Here is an 18,392-nt window from a genome sequence, read left to right as displayed (position 1 = left end):
TTTTTCACTAATGTCTTGATTACTTCCTCAACTTCCTTTTCCGTAATCACTCGAAGCAGTGCAAGGTTCTGGTCCCTACTTAATTTTTTGGAATGACTTGTTTTATCTTAGTTATCTCTTCATTTCTGTTGCTTTGCGGCTCTGTCAATATGCCCTTGAAATGTTGGATTAGTAGGTTTTCCATTTCCTCTTTTTGGATCACTCCGTTCCCTTGTTTGTTTTTGAGGGAGAAGATTCGGCTTTGCTGCCTATGTTGCAGCATTGAACGATAGAAAAATTTTGTGTTCCTTTCCCCCTCTTTTAACCACTGAACTCTTGACTTTTGGCACCACACAATTTCCTCCTGTTTTCTTCTTTCGTCCAGTTTGAGTAGCACTTCCCCTTATTCTTTTGCTCTCTCCTTAGTTCTTCCTTCTTCTATGATTTTTTGTTGTATCCTTTGCATTGTTATTTGGAGTTTTTCCTTGTCCTGACGGATGTTACCAAATTCCTCTTTATTCCATGTCTTAATCTCACCTTTCAGCTCCTTGAGTCGCAAATGGAGTGTGTGCATCTTGTTCTTGCCTTGTATTACTCCTTTGCTTTTCTTCCACCAGGTTTCCATCTTATCAAAAAGAGTTAGATCTCTTAGCCAGAAGGCTTCAAACCTGAAAGGTTTATGTTGATTTTTTCTGTACATCGCAATTTCCAGTTTTATTAGCTAGTGATCCGATCCTTCGCACGGTAGGATCGTTGCTTCATAAAATATATCTTTCCCTAGGAAGTGCTATATGGCTAAGAATTTGTCCAGTCTGGATGCTATCTGCCTGCTACCTCCTCTTCTGTTGTTCCAGGTATATTTTCCATTAATAGTATTGATGTTAATCAATTTGAGGGTTGCCTGGGTTTCCTTGAATCTCTCCATATCTACATCTTCTCGTTGCAATCCTCCTCTCTTTTCTGCTATGGTTGTTATCATATTGAAATCTCCTGCTATCACCCAGAGTTTTTCTATGTGTAGGTCACCCATTCGACACAGTTGTGTTAGAAAAGTCTCTCTTTCAAGCGGTATGTGGGGTCCATAAACCGCTGATACCAAGAACCACTCTTTGTGTCCTACCATTCTGAACCTCCCTGATAGAATCCTTCGCATTCCTATCCAAAGGTCTGCCATTACTTCTGTTGGGTTCCATAATATTGTTATTCCCCCTGCACTCCCTTTTGCATCTATTGTCATACTTTCATAATATGGCTTAATTTTCTTTAGGATTTCCTCCATCTTTACTCCCGTTATTTTTGTTTCTTGCAGCAACATTATCTGGGGTTTTTCTTTTTTAATCCTCTCAGCCAGGTATCTTTGCTTACCCTTGCTGTTGAGCCCTCTTATATTCCAGGATGTAATAATCATTGAGACTGTTGAGTTGTTTGTTGGAAGACCGCTGAGAGCGATACAACTCTTCCTATGTTAACTAGCATTTCACCCATTATTTGAATGGATTCTTGTAGGTTCTTCCTTCCTCTTTTTTCCCCCCTTTTCCTTTTTGTGAATACTCCTGGTTATTATCATGTATAAACCTTTCATCCAAATTCTTCAACTTATCTAGTATATTTTTAAGGATTTCCTCTTCTAATGTTGCTACATCCCCTTTATTTATATCTACTTCCATCACTTCATACTCCAGTTGTGGTTCCTTTTCTTAGGTCCCCTGTTCTTCTGGGTCCTTTTGGTTTTTCTGCTTATTTTTCTTTGTTACCGTTTTTTCCTTTCCTTCTTCCTGATCTGTCCCTTCTTGGTAATCCATCTTTCTGGTCTGCTACTCCCCTTCTGTTGGTAATGCTTCATACCTATTCGTCTCTTGATTTGTATTTAGCTTATCTTTCCTACCTTTCTGCTGGGTTTCTTTAGTAGGTCGCTTCTTTTGTTTTACTTCTTGAAACCCCTCCTCATCTTCATTTGTTTTCCTCTGTTGTTTAGTCTTTCTTTCTTCTTCCTCAGCATTTATGGGGCATTCCTTGACTGGGTACCCATATTCGTGGCATTTTCTACATCTAAATGGTATGTGTTCATAGTCCAGAGCTTGCTGCCAGATCTCCTCATGATACTCGAGTTCAACGGTACCTGGTATAGGGCTTCCTATGTTCATGTAGACACATATTCTTGCATACGAAGTGTATCTCCCTCTTTTTGTTGATTCTGCTATCTTTACGAAAATTCCTATGGTGTTCCCTATTCCTTCAAGAATCTCTGGGTCCCAAAAATCCATAGGCAGTGCGAACAGTCTTACCCATACTGGTGCTGCTAGGAATTTTTCCTGGTCTGGGTTATAGCATTCCTCCCAATACCTCATAAATAACCAGCATTATTATGGAAATATGGACCATTTTCAAACAATTTCTCTTTATCTTGCAGGTTTGAGAAGATTACCATGAAAAAGCCGCGTGCTCCCAGCTTCAGTTCGATGTGGCCTCGTGGCTGCCATTTCTGCTGAATCCATCTTGTCAGTTCTTTTTTTGAGGGCCAGACTCCGATGAACTTGCAGATCAGTGCATGATCTTTCATGTAGCTTCTATATCTTTCCAATTTGTTCATTGGAATAACAAACCTCGGTTTCTCCGCTGCACAGGGTAAACAACGTCCTTTACTTCCTGCTTGCCAACGTGCTCCCAGAACAGGTCCTGGTGGCCTTTGAGCAGCTTTCTCTTTGTTGTTACTGGTTCCTTCTCCCACTGTCACATCCCTATAGGAGGGGATCTCCCCCCTCCCAGTCTCCTCTGCCATTTCTGTAACGTCTGTCCACTTCTGATTGTCTGTTCGCTGGTTTTTTCGAGGCGTTTTGCGCTGCCTACCTCATGGCCGCTTGGTCATTAGCGTTGCAGAGCTCCAAGAATCCCTCCTTGAAAACCCTCTATACTAAAACTCCATATAAAAAGTGATATTTAATAACCACAATAATTGTATAAAAAAATGCAGATAAATTATTGGCTAGCATGAATGGAATTAAAGAAAATATAATAAAAAAGATATGGAAAAAAATATGTGAGAGATGATATGGTTTAAGAATTTAATAAAAAAAAAAATTTATAGTCAAAAATTTCTTTTCACTTTCTTCATATTTCTTTAGGTTGTTAATACATTTCATGATTCTTTGAAGAATCTTCATTGTATGGGCCATTCGGCAGATTTTTTATGGCTTAAAAATAGAGACATTCTTGTATAGAATACGGATAAACATTATTTTTTTTCTCATTATCATTTTTTATTTAATTTAATTTATTTACATTTTTTTGTATTTTTCAACCAAACTGTTATGGGACTACTTAGTAGAACTCCTTTATATGGATTTTTTCACAATTTTTACCAACTAAACCATGTCTCTAAAAAATTTTGAACCCACCACGGGCAAAACACAATATGTACCTCTACGTCTTGAGCTCAACTCCTGCTACTCATTTTCACTTTTTACATGTAACTGTGTTTCAATATTTTTTAATTAGATGTAATTATGGTTATGAATTTCAACATAGTAGCAGTTATACTATTGTGAGATTTTAATGTTTTTATTTAAATTTAATAATGAAAAGTTTAGAACGATCATGGATTTTTACCATTTAAAATGTGTTTTTGGAGGTATAAATGAATTCGGCATTTTAAAAAATCTTTATAATACTCAAATGCACATTACAAAAGTTAGACTTACTATTCCAAGAAATTCCCACATAATTTTGGACCAAATTAACCAAAAATATCATATATATATATATAATAACAATTAAAGTATCCACTCAACATATTATAAAAGAGTATTATTATATAAATATAATTACAAATTATATTAATGTTGAAAAATAAAAATGAAGAATCCATCCTAAAATATAAATAATAAACTATTATTCTCCATAATTGTTCGATGATATCAACCATTTTTTAAAAAATTTGGTGTTTTAGTAATAAAGATTCGCAAGTATTAAATTTCTTACACCCCCACTCCCTATTTCCACAATTACAAAATGGATTTTTTCACACTTTCTTTCATTTTATAAATTTCAAATTCTGTGTTTCCAAGATTTTGATTACATTTCATGGTTTCTTTATATCTTTAGAAACCTTATAAAATTTATGGAACTAAAAGATACATTAAATTACATTTACAATATTGATGTCCTTTTATTTTAAAGATGTCTTAATTTTCCTTTTTTTAGTAGTGTTATAAAACATTCTAAATATTAACAAACTCTACAAGCTATGTGAACTACTCAAATTTTCATGATGAAATGTGTTTTACTTTTTGATGTCTTACTTTTTCATATATATGGCAATGTATCATCACATGCCCATTATCCTCATCTTTTCGTTATTTCCAAAGTATAAACATTATTTTATGTTTATATTTTTAGGTCTCCCTATTTCAAATAGTAAGTATGAGAACTTAACTTAAATTATATATATATATATATATATATATATATATGGAGTTTCTCTTAAACACTGTTATTATGTGTTAACAATTAAGTTAACTTTATTTTAATAAAATCTTCTTTTATACTAGTTTAAAATGATCAATTTTCTCTTCAATTTCTAAATATTTAACTGATTTTCATCCATATTCAACCATATATTAAGATATAATATACCTAATTACAATTCATAATAAGCTATATAAAGCAATTGGTGAAAAAATGTTTTTATGGATAAAATGTTTGAAGTAGTCAAATTATTTTACATTTTGGTTCTTTTTTGGGTATATATTTTTTTTGTCAATTTTCCCTCAAAGCCAATAAAGTTTTTTTGGATTTATAATTTCTAGTTATATACTCTATATAACACTAAAAAATATAATTTAAACATATCAAAAATACAATTAAATTAATAATCCACATCTTTGAATTTGAACATATCAAAAATATAATTATATATTAAAATTACAAAATTGGAAAAAAAATATTCTTATCTTATAATAACAATACAGAAATCCAACCATACTTTTCACTCATTAATTAGACATCACAACAAAATAGAAATCCAACAATACTTTTCACTAATTAATTAGACATATTACTAATTTTTCACGATTACTTTCCATCCAGCTATACAAATCACCACCCCATAATACACATGTAAACATAAACTTTGAAAACACTGTAACCAATAATAAATTCTTACCTCTTCATTCTTACTTCTTTTAATTTACCGTTGATTTCTAGCCATTCATGATTTCTTCATATGAGAGGATCATTTTTTTTTTAATTCAATAATTTCTTATGGACAACCACAGAAGTCACACTTTCTGTAAGTTCCCGCGGTTCATGATTTCTTCACATGGAAAGATCACTCTCCATTTTTTTAATTCAATTATTTCTTGTGGACAACCACAAGTATTTTTTTTAAATTGATTTCCCGGGGTTCATGATTTCTTCACATGGGAGGATCTTTCTCTTCTTTGTTTTAATTCAATTATTTCTTGTGCACAACCACGGAAATGCAACCACAAGTATTTAATTCTTACGTTCCCACTTTCTTTAATTTGATTTCCCGCGGTTCAGGATTTCTTCACATGGGAGAATCATTCTCCATTTTTTTAATTCAATTATTTCTCGTAGACGACCACGAAAGCGCAACCACAGGTATTTAATTAATTCATACGTTCCTATTCCCCATTCACGCGTTCGCTGATTTCCCGCGGTTCAAGATTTCTTCACATGGGAGTATCATTCTCTCTTTTTTTAATTCAATTATTTCCTGCGGACGACCACGGAAGTGCAACCACAAGTATTTCCCGCGGTTCATGATTTCTTCACATGGGAGTATTTTTTTAATTCAATTATTTCTTGGGACGACCACGGAAGTGCAACGGCGAATGCGAATGCTATTTCCAATATCATAACGACAACTTATTGCCACTTTTCACGTACAATTGAGTTATTTTAAATTAAATATAATAACTGTTATAGGTGTACAATTGAGTTATTTTAAATTAAATATAATAACTGTTATAGGTATAAACTTGTAAAGAATCTAATTGGTATTAAAATTAAGAATCAAAGTCAAATGACAACATAAAAATCAAACGACTCTTCTTAATAATAATATGGATCGACCATCCCACTCATTTTGAAATTTTAGTGTTGTTTTTCTATCCAGTTGTCCGAAGCAAAGCGCACCACGTCAGCGTTGAAAGTTCAGCAGCTTTAGAATTACAAGTATTAAATACTTATCGAAGGACTTCACAGTAGGAGAAAGGACAGGAGACCAGTGACTAGATATTGAGTTGTCACTATTTTATCGGCAGATATCTATGATGGGTGTAAAATTATGCTACGAAAGTTGTAATGAAAGTTGAAAAAAATCAGATATTTGATTATCAATTTTGTTTATTAAAGTTATATAAAAAAAACTGGAGTATAATATAAAAAGAATATTAAAATACAGAATGTAATTATTATTTTAAATATATAATTTTTATTTATGAAAAGGTAATATGATTTAAAAAGTGTTTTACAGAAATTTGATATAACTTTTTTTTTTAATCTTTTAATATTAATATGTTATTTTTTTTTATATATGTGTAATAAAAAATAATCCCTTGTATTAACTAAAGCATTTAGACATTTAGTTACTATTTTTGGAAAATATATGTAAACATGGTTAATCAAAATATTGTTATAAAATTAGTACAAATCTCATATCCATAAAGTGCCATAAATGTGGTCATTTTTGCTACAGTATGAAAGTGTTATATAACCATTCATCCAGAGGTAACCACTTGACCCGTTGTGTTTATTTATCAGATACAAAGCAAAAAGGATATCCTTCCAAAAATTTATTCACTATCTCAGTTTTCCCATTAGATTGAGGATGGTAAGATGAGCTATGAACTAATTGAGTACTAAGACAAGAAAATAATCTGTCCAAAAATTTCCAGTGAAAACATGATCTTTTTCACTTACAATAATATTTGGGTTTCCATGTAGCTTTTTTGTTTCCATAAATGAAGTAGAAACTATACTGGTTTTAAAAGGATGAGATAATGCACAAAAGTGTGTGTACATGGTAAATCTATCAACTACCACCATGATGACACTCTTTCCTTTGGACTTGGGTAAACTTGTGATAAAATCCATTGAGCCCTCCCCCGAATGCTGACTTGGAATGGATAAAGGTTGTAACAAATCTGGGGTCTTAATTGTCTCAACTTTATTTTGTTGGAAAACCAAACATTTTGCCACAACATTCTAAATATCATATTTAAGTCCATCCCGAAAATTCCTTCCTGAGCATGTGGTAAGTTTTTAGAAATCTTGAGTGCCCTCCGAAGGGAGAGGTGTGCGATTCTAAAATAATATTTTTTTGAGTTGGAAATTATTACATAGATATAAGCGACCTTTGTACCACAATGAGTCATTTTTCCAGATAAATGTATTAGATGTACTGGGATCTTGTTGCAAATTTTGAATGAGTGTCCACACCTTTTCATCATTCTCCATTCCTCCCTTGCTTTAGTTGTCCATTCAGGTTGGATAATAGAAATGGCATAAAGAAATGCTTCCACATACTCATCCGTTCTTGAGAGTGCATCTGTAACAACATTTTTCTTCCCTTATTTGTAGATGTTTTCAAAATCATAATCAAACATATTAGTGACCTATTTTTGTTTCTCTTCTAAAGATAACATTTGTTCCAAAAAGCATTTAAGGCTATCATGATCTGTTTTTACCTTTAAGTGCCTTCCCATTAGGTAAGGGCACCATTGCTTGAGGGCATGTAGTATTGCCAACATATCCTTCTCATAAATAGGTTTGTGTAAATAATTTCCCCTAATTGGATGAATTTCAAAAGAAATGTGTATTCTTTCTTTCTTATAACAACATCAATTCCATTTCCTGATGCATCATGTTCCACCTTAAACGTTTTTGTGAAGTCTGGAGTAGCTAAAACCAGAGCTTAGCACATTGCCTCTTTAAGATGTTCAAAGGACTTCATTGTTTTTGGAGTCCAAAAAAATGCATCTTTCTTCAGTAATGTTGTTAGAGGTGTTGTTATTTTCCCATAATTCTTAAAAAACGTGCGATATTACCATGTCAACCTTTTGAAATCCTCGAAGATTCTTTAGGGTTATGAGGATTTCCCATTCCTCGATGAATTTAATTTTATTAGGTTCTACCTTAACACCCTCATGAGATACAATATGACCCAAATATTCCACCTCCTATACCCTAGAGAAAAATTTGGAGTTTTTCACATACAATTATTTCTCCTCTAATAGTTTGATTACCCTGTTAACATGTTGAACATGATCATTCCAAGACTTGTTGTGAATTAGTATATCATAAAAAAATACTAACACAATTTTTCTAAGGAATGGTTTGAAAAAGGAATTCATCAAACCTTGAAATATGGAAGGTGCATTAGTAAGACCAAAAGGCATGACAAAAAGATCATAATGACCTCCATGAGTTCTTAATGATGTTTATGAAATGTCTCCAGTCTTCATTCTGATTTGATGATATCCTGAACGAAGATCCAGCTTGGTGAAGTAAATTGCTCCATGTAATTCATCCAACAATTCATCAATGACAGGAATGGGAAATTTATCTTTAATCATGATCTTGTTGAGCTCCCTACAATCTGGACACATATGCCATGATCAATCCTTCTTGTGTACCAAAACTGCTAGAGGAGAAAGAACTTTGGCTAGGTTGAATTATACCTTCCTCTAGAATTTCTGCAACCATATGCTCCATTTCACTCTTTTGAGCATAGGGATATTTGTAAGGTTTTATTCTTGGAGGAACACTTCCTAGAATCAAATGAATATCATGATCATGATCACTAATAGGTGGAAGGCCTTTCGAAGTCTCAAATACCTTGGAATGATTGTCTAAGATTCTTTGGATATCTGGAGAAACAGATGATTTCGATGTTTGAACATCTAGTGAGCATAATTGTGTAATTATACCTCATTTTTATTTCTTCAATAACTTTGACATGCCATTAGAGCTTATTATCTTCCCCAGTTTCCTTATGGTGCCCCTTAATTCAATTTCATTTCTTTTCCAAGAAAAGTTGAAGAAAAGTTCTGGAAAATTAAAATATATTGTCCTCAAAGATTGTAACCATTAGACTCCTAATACAACATCAAAACCACCCATTGGAATATAAAGCATTGAAATATTCAATACATATTCCCCCATGGTTAGATTGATATTATGGCACTTCGCTAAGGAATTTATAGTTCCTCCATTTTCAACCATCACTTGACACTCTCATGTTAGATATAGAAAGCAATGCAATTCCTTGACTATCTTACAATGAATAAAATTATGGGTACTACCAAAATCAATCAACTCTATTACCTTTTTTTATTGATATGTCCTTCTATCTTGAGATTATAAGGAGCGGTAATTCCTACAAATGCACTATAAGATATGGTCATATTCATTTCTTCTTTCTCTAGGGTTGGTTCATGGTGTATATCATCTTTGTTTGATGTTTCTTGTTCCTATTCTTCCTCCTCTTCACAATATAAATAAAATAATTTCTTATCATGAAACTTATGACCCTTCATATGTATTCTATCATTGTAACAAAGCCCTTTAACTCTATTTTCATCCAATTTTTGTCATGTCAAACTTGTAGGTTGTGGGAGGTAAGGAGTAACAACACTTCCATCTGTATAGTTGTGAGTGTTATACTTCCTTGTTGCCATATTTTTTCTTGCCACCTTGAATGCCTTCTCTAATGAATTAGGTTCCCAAAGGTAAAACTCATGTTGGATGTTACCCTTCAAAGTCCCTATGAATACATGAATCCTATGCTCCTTTGGAATATCATTTACCTTTATATTCAATCTTTAGAAGTCCTCAATGTGCTTCGCCATTGAACCCTTTTGTTTCAGATTTATCAATTGGCTAAAGAAGGTGTTGCTCTTTGTATCCTCATAATGTGCTATCAATTCTTTCATAAAAATTGAACAAGTTACAAGTGATTTATGGGAAAAAATCCATAAGTACCAAACAAATTGATTAGGTTCTAAATATAAAGATGTAATGTGTACCTTTTGTGTGTGTTTCACATCATGTAGATCAAATTATTGCTCCACTTGTAGTATCCATGTTGTTGGATCCTTTCCATCAAACATCCTCATATCAATATTTTGAATGTGGTGGGTCTTAAACCCAATGTTGGAGTCTATAAAATCATATTCCATATTCATTTTGTCCTCATATTTATTTCATGGAGTACCTTGTCTCTAGTAGGAAACATTTTTTTGTAAAAACTTTGGCAAGCTTTCGTTCAAACCTTCCATGTATGCTTTTAAACCATTTATCAAACCATCCATCTTAGCTTCCATGTCGTCCTTAAAACCTTCCATGTTTTCTTTTAAACCATTCTTCAAACCATACATATTAGCTTCCATTTCATTTTTGGTTACTCTTTGCGAGAGTGAAATTTGTTGCACCTAGTCTCATAATTTTGATATATCATGTTTCATTTCTTCCTCTTCTTCATGCATCATAGTAGAGATTTCTGGTTGTTTACTAGGTATGTCAATTTTTTTGTTTTGATCCTTTTTGGAATAAAACGATGATATCTACACTTCACTATGCCAATTGAATCACTTCAAACTGATTTTTCAAACAGAAGTTATGCAAACTTTTAAAAAATACACACCTTTTTCTTGCTTTTTAAGAGCTCAATATTGAAACTGTTGTATCTATGTAATTTCGGCTCCCCAAGATCTGAAATTTCATCTTGTGGTATCCATATGAGTCTTATTTCAATTGACACAAGTTATATCAAGCTTGGATTCTTCAAGATAAAGTAATGCCCAATCTCCCACAATGACTTGATTATGGACTAGTTCAGTAGAGTGAAATTGTACAAAATTCCACATGTCACAATTTCAACATTCGGCCTTGAAAATGATACGAGAAAAATTAAAGTCTATGCAATTTAATTCAAATTTTGTAAAATTTAAATCCAATTCTCATAGAGAAAGTTATTGGATGATTTTCCCTAGGTAACCTATTTAAGACTGAATTTTGAAGCATGTGAAAACCATAACTTCTTCGGACCATATCTCCAAAAATATAATGAACCAAGATCTTAATTTTTAACATGAATTTCACCAAGATTTTTGTTCCACATGGTCAAAATTTCACATTTTGAAACCTCGTAGAAATTATTTATAGCGAAAATTCAAAGATGGCCTATTTGAAGTAGAGAAACCCTATAATCCAAAGCTCTAATACCAAATGTTATGCAACTAGGTGACAAAACAAAAGAAAATATGGATCAAAGACTTGAAAATTAGCCTCTTTGAGGGGGAAACCTCATTCACATTACATAAATGAACAATTCTTGGATGATACAAATGATAAGACCTCTTTGGTACATATAGGAGTCTAAAGGGTCACAGTATAATTAGAGCCTACATAACAATAATGATGTAAGGGGACAACAATAACAATAATGGGTTTATATGGGGCACAATAACAACAATATGGCGGGTTACACCAGTATTTTAGAGACCTAACATGTATGTATGTATCTATGTATGCATGTATTTATATATATAATAATATAAAATATATAATGATGTTGGAAATCACGATTTCCGTGAGACCAAAACACGATGGTTTTATTTAATGATCGAATAACCATAGATAAGAGTCTATGAGAGGTAGTTAGTACATGACATGAGGAGTGTTGGTTTATCCAATGTCCAAAAACCCCCTGTAGCAAGTGCAAGTTGGGGGTGTTTCAAGCTCGAAACCTTTGGCTCTGGCACCACTTGTTGGAAATTACAATTGTCGTTATACCAAAATCTATAGGTGTTAGTTAACAATCAAATTTCTAGATGTTGGGAACGGGTCCCATCGGGGTCAATTTTGGGGTTAAAAACCCAAGTTTTGTGGCAGAAGGCCCAAAGTTTGTATAAGAAATGTACAGTCTCCGCATTTTGGGGTCGCAAAGCGCAAAGATGTCAAGAGTCATTAAGGGTTGTCTGCCCTTATTTTTTAAATAATCATGTCGGCTGTAAAGATCTACCCATGGTCTATGGACTATGGGAATGTATAAAAAGGAGTCTTAGAAGAGTCTAAGGTAGCGCAGTTATGAAGAAGTGATAACAATGGAGTCATTGATGAGTCTGTAGAGAGCTAAGAGCGAGAGTCTTAGCATAGGTAGAGGCTCTGTAGCTGAGTGCACAAAGGCCTAGGGTAGAAGTCCATAGCTAAATGCACGAACCCCTACAGCTGTGTGCGTAGGGTGGATAGAGTCTGTACTGGGAACTTGAATCATCTGTTATGCTCTTAACCTACAAAATGATACCCAAATACAAAATATGCGAAGAAAAGATACCCAGAACACAGAATAGCAATGATTTTATTATTCAGAGAGTAATGTTCACTTGCCTCTTTGAGGGGGCAACCTCCAATAGAGCAGAGCTCGATTACAAAATAAGACACGATGCTCCTCGCAGGGAGTCTCTATCCTTTATATATGACTCATACATGCAATACCACGGGCCAATACCATGGGTTTTATTAATACCATCTATCTAATACTACGGCCCGTTTGCAACTAACTCTGGTTTCGTCATTAATTGCGGATTAACCACTTACAATTATTAATATGGGCTTTATTGACTCTTGACTATGACGTGATCCCATTACATAAATAAGGGGGTTAGGGTGGGACCCTAACATGCCCTCCCCCTTAAGACTACCCTTGTCCTCAAGGCTGAAGCTGCGGAAAATGCTGAAGAATAGTGGTTGGTTCCCAAGTTGCATCTTCCGGAGAGGTGTCTTTCCATTTGACGAGGACTTCCTTAATCATGCAGCTGTGCAGTTTCTTGTCTCGTGTGTCTAGGACCTGTTCGGGTTGAAGCCAAATGGACCCTTCTTCGTCCAATCTAGGTAGACTGGTATGAATTCTACAATTGTTCCCAATCACTTTCTTGAGGCATGAGACATGGAAAACTGGATGGATTTTTGCATTAGGTGGCAAGGCCAACTTATAATACACTTCTCCAATGCGTTGAAGTACTTGATATGGTCCGTAGAATTTGGGAGATAGTTTCTGACACCCCTTGTCTTTGAGTGATGTTTTCTTATATGGTTGTAGCGATAAAAAGAGCTGATCCCCTTCTTGAAATTGGCACTCTGAGCAATGTTGGTCTACCTGTTGCTTCATGCGGTTCTGAGCTTGATGAAGATTCTCTCGAAGATGGGCGAGCATGGTTGCACAGTGTTGTAGGAGTTGATCCACTGCTTATACTTTTGAGCACCCATTGAGATACGAAGTAGGTGAAGGTGGGAGTTGACCATACACTGCTTCATAGGGAGTCATTTTGGTGGTGGCATGATAGTTGGTGTTATACCACCATTCAGCCAGAGGTAACCACTGTACCCAAAGGTGTTGCTTTTTTGAAGTGAAACACCTAAGGTAGGTTTCTAGACATTTGTTGACGGCTTCGGTTTGACCATCTGTTTGCGGATGATAGGAAGTACTGAGTTTTAGTTGAGTGCCTTGTATCCTGAATATTTCCTTCCAAAAATTACTGGTGAAGATCGGGTCGCGGTCGAACACAATAGAAGTGGGCATGCCATGCAATTTGAAGATCTGATCCATGAAAGATTGAGTGACAAAAGTTGGTGTAAACGGGTGGGGTAGGGCGCAGAAATGAGCATACTTCGACAGTCGGTCCACAACCACCATGATGACTGACTTGTTACCTGACTTTGGAAGACCTGTAATGAAATCCATAGAAACCTCCGTTCACAATGATGCTGGAATGGGTAATGGTTGTAATGTGCCTGGTGTGTTGACGGTTTCCCCTTTGTGGCATTGACAAACATCGCATTCTGCTATGAAAGTAAGGATGTCCTTTTTCATGCCTGTCCAAAAAAATGATCTTCTGGTGCGATCATACGTCTTCTGAAAGCCCGAATGTCCTGCAATGGGAGATGAGTGCAATTTTGCCAAAATGTGACTTTTGAGGGTGGATGTTGGTGATATTACGACTCTGTCCTTGTAGCGAAGAATATCATCCTTCCACGAGTAGCCCTTGGTGGAATTTGGATCTACCTGCAAGTGAGAAATGAGTTGGGAGAGCCCGGGGTGTGAAAACCATTCCCTGCGAGCCTCTTCAATCCATTCTGGAATGGGGAGGGAAATTGCTAGCAGAGTACTTTCCTCCTCAAATTGGCGAGATAATGCATCTACTACACTATTGTCTTTCTCTTTCTTGTAAATTATCTCATAATCATATCCCAGCATTTTGGTGAGCCATTTATTTTGTTGTGTGGAGGATAGGCATTGCTCCAAAAAATATTTAAGACTGTGATGATCTGTACGGATTTGAAAACGTCGCCCCAATAAGTAAGGTCGACAGGTCTCGACTGCATGTAAGATGGCCATCATTTCCTTCTCGTAGGTAGATTGGCCGAGATTCCTCCCACTTAGTTGTTGGCTTGTGAAAGCCAACGGTCTCCCTTCCTGCATTAAGACCGCCCCAATACCTGTACCCGAAGAATCACATTCAATGACAAAAAATTTGGTGAAGTCAGGTAGTGCTAAGACTAGAGTGGAACACATGGCATTTTTTAGAGCTCTAAAGGCTTGTTGTGCTTCCTCATTCCAGAAGAATGAACTTTTCTTTAGGAGTTGGGTGAGGGGCTTCGCTATGCAACCATAGTTGCGGAAAAATTTACGATAATAACCTGTGAGACCCAAAAATCCTCTCAAGCTCTTCAAGGTCTTAGGTTGAGGCCATTCCTGCATTGCCTGGATCTTTTTGGGGTCCACCTTGACACCTTCACGCCCCACAATGTGGCCCAAATATTCTACTTCTGCCATGCCAAATGAACACTTGGACATCTTGACAAATAATTTATGCTTGCGGAGCAGTTGCAAGAGTAGATCTACATGCTGAAGATGTGCGGCCCAAGTGCAACTATAGATGAGGATGTCATCGAAGAAGACAAGGACAAATTTCCTGAGATAGGGTTTGAGAATGTGGTTCATAAGGCTCTAAAAAGTAGAGGGGGCATTACAAAGACCAAATGGCATGACCAGGAATTCATAATGGCCTTCATGAGTTCGGAAAGCAGTCTTGGGAATGTTGACTTCCTTCATGCAAATTTAGTGGTAGCCTGAGCGAGGATCCAGATTAGTGAAGAATTGAGCCCCATTGAGTTCATCCAGCAAATCATCAATCACCGGGATGGGAAATTTATCTTTGACTGTCAACTTATTGAGAGCCCTGAAGTCGGGACACATTTGCCACTCCCCATTTTTCTTGATCACCATGACCACTTGGGATGAATAAGGACTAATGCTGGGACGAATGACACCTGCTTCAAAAAGTTCCTTGATGATTTTTTCTATTTCATTATTTTGGGTGAACAGATATCTGTATGGGCAAACATTTGGGGATTGGGTCCTTGGAACCAAGGTGATGCTATGATCATGTTCCCCTCACGAGTGTGGAAGCTCATGAGGCTTGTCAAAGACCGGCAGATGGTTATTTAAAATCTGTTGCATCTCAGGATGAATTGGTAGAAGCTTGGTTTCGACTGCCTGGATGGCATTAAATTGAGCTACAACTCCATGATTGCCCTTTTTTAGCAATTTTTCCATCCTGTGCGAGTTGATCATAGAGGGGGATCCCACCTGGAGTCCACGGAGGGTATGTGTGTAGTTGTTATGCTTAAAACTCATATATAACTCCTGGAAATCCATTGTGATTGGCCCAAGAGTGCGGAGCCATTCAGCACCGAGGACAATCTCGCAACCCCCCATGTGTATGGCAAACATGTGGGTTTTCAACTGATAATCCCCCATTTGAAGTTTGACATTTTCATAGCGGCCTTCACATTTCATTATGCCTCCATCCGCAATTTGAACTTGGAAGTTAGAAACTACTCGTACAAAACAATGCATTGCTTCTACGACTTTTTGATGGATGAAATTATGTGTACTTCCACTATCAATCAAGACTACTACTGGGCGATGTTTAATAAAACCTCTGATTTTGAGAGTTTGAGGGGAAGAAATTCCTGCCAAAGCATGTAACAAAATAACTGGTTCGTCAGAGACATTGTCCTTTTGGTTGTCTTCTTCTAGCGGCTTAGGTTCCTCCAGTGGTGGATCTTCCTTTGTTGAGCTGTAGTCAGTGGCATCAATTTGAAAAAGTTTGGGCTCCTTGCATTTATGACTTGGGGAGTATTTTTCATCACATAAGTAACATAGGCCTTGCTTTCTTCTTTCTGCCATTTCCGTAGGTGACACCTTTTGGACCTTGAGTGTTTGAGTCGTGTTGTGAGCCTGTGGGGGGCGACCTTTAGCAGAGAAATTTGGGCGATTGTATTGGGATGCTAATTCACGTTCCACGTTACGAGCTACCTTGCAAGCCTCCGTCCATGTGGGAGGGTGGTGCAGTAGGACTTGGGCTTTGATAGCTTCTTTAAGACCGCTAGAGTATAATATCGACATCACGACCATCTAAGGGTGTGGAAACTTGGTTCTTGCATCCCCCCATACTGCTTCGGGTGAGACTTCAGTCTATGCTCTGCGAATTGATGCCGAAAGGGCCAATAGTGTCGGGATTTGCTTGGCTGATTAAGGCTAAACTTGGGTCAGGTCCCATCAAGCCAACAAATGGTTCCATTCTCTGGACCAAGATCTGCATAAAGAGATATGTGATGTTGTATCATTGTAATCCAACTAAGAAAGAGATTGAAGACTGGTTGGATAGAAAGATCCATGAATTTGCGGCGCAAGAGAACAAGAATCTATGATTGATAAAAGAATAGTGGTTGGACAAATATTTTTACAAAAAAAACATGTTCAATCTTCTCTTGTTCCCTCCTGGTTGAATTATACGAATGGATCGCGAAGTTGGCAGATGGCCAAGGAAGGTGGAGGCTTGACAATCCGACTCTTTGGACATCGGAGTTAGTATGGATATTGGAAGCCTCTGAAGATAATATTGCGCACGGTGTCGACCATTGGCTCGACCTCATCATAGGAGGATTTTTGACAGAGTTCACGGTTGATACTTCTGTCAGTTACAGCGAAGCAGAGCGGTGCTTCTTTAAAGGATTGCAAGGTAAGTATTTGAAGTCACTAAATACTTGGATGAAGGTGATTTTGTGTGAAAGGTGAGTCATGTGGTTACCTTGATGTTTGGAGCTACGCGAAGTGGAAGGTATTTCAGGGACGGAAGAAGAAAACGTCCTGAGTATAGCCCGCTGATCAGGTTTCCTTTCAGTGATGACGAAGAAGCAGTGCAATCTTCTTCACTGAGCATTGTTCAATTGATAAGACAAGGGTTCATGCAAATACCTACAACACCTCCATTCTCATCCCATCCATCCACAACACCTCCATCCTCACCCCCACCACTCACCCCATCGCCCACACCACCCCCCACCTCCACCATATTTGACATGGAAAACTTCGTAAAGCTACCTGTATTCAAGGGCATAGAAAATGAAGACCTAGACCAGTTTTGGTTCGTCGCGAAGGCTGTATGGGAAGCTTAGAGTATCACGAATGACCAAATGAAGAAATCCGCGTTGGTTAGTGCTTTTCAGGACCCCACACTAACGTGGTATTTTAAGTACAGCAATGATAACCCAATGTCCACGTTGACCAATATCTAGGCTACGCTGAATAAAGAATTTAGTAGACCTACTTTTGAAGTGCAATCAATTGTGGGATTCAAGGCAATCACGATGAAGCCTAGTGAGACACCCTAGGAGTTGGACCAAAGATTGAAGTGCAAGATCCGTGAAGCCAACATGAATCTAACTGATGGGCAACACCGCGAATGGTTGTGGTTGCACTCCTGCCTCATCTAAGGGTTGCGCTGTCACAACAGAAGATTGGGACTCAGGGGTAAGCTTTGGAGATTGCGATAAGATTACATGAAACGTCGATGCCAGATGCTAATCTAGGGGTTCAACAGATTCATGCACAGTTGCAGAACCTCTGCCTGGAGATGCAAAGTCTAAAGAATAATAAGATAGTTCGGCCTAAGGTAAACGAAGAATTCTAGTGCCTAAAATGCAAAGGTCAAAGGCATGACAAGGATCAAGGTGGAAATGCAACCACAAGTATTTAGTTCTTACCTTCCCACTCCTCCATTCACACTTTTTTTAATTTGATTTCCTGCGGTTCATGATTTCTTCACATGGGAGAATCGTTCTCCATTTTTTATAATTCAATTATTTTTGGTAGACGACCATGAAAGTGCAACCAAAAATATTTAATTAATTCATATGTTCCCACTCCCCATTCACATGTTCGCTGATATACCGCTGATTTCTCGCGGTTCATGATTTCTTCACATGGGAGTATCATTCTCTCTTTTTTTTAATTCAATTATTTCTTGCGGACGACGACG

General features: G+C 36.6%; 1 protein-coding gene across 1 annotated transcript; it reads right to left on the bottom strand.

Annotated features, from left to right (window-relative positions):
* Nucleotides 1-766: 766 nt before the first annotated feature.
* Nucleotides 767-1,387, bottom strand: LOC149200211 (uncharacterized). Its single transcript, XM_089400880.1, has one exon. The coding sequence runs from the start codon at nt 1,385-1,387 to the stop codon at nt 767-769; it is 621 nt and encodes a 206-aa protein (XP_089257006.1).
* Between the last annotated feature and the right edge of the window lie 17,005 nt (nt 1,388-18,392).

This window comes from Pinus tabuliformis, chromosome 2_1 (genome assembly GCF_031772625.1).
Source record: "Pinus tabuliformis cultivar Carrire ecotype Pingquan chromosome 2_1, CPIR1, whole genome shotgun sequence".
Taxonomy (NCBI): domain Eukaryota; kingdom Viridiplantae; phylum Streptophyta; class Pinopsida; order Pinales; family Pinaceae; genus Pinus; species Pinus tabuliformis.
This window is presented reverse-complemented; position numbering and strand designations above follow the sequence as displayed.

Bases quoted from the DNA above. Each gene is read 5' to 3' on its own strand.
- LOC149200211 (XM_089400880.1), bottom strand. From the start codon at position 1,387: ATGATTATTACATCCTGGAATATAAGAGGGCTCAACAGCAAGGGTAAG.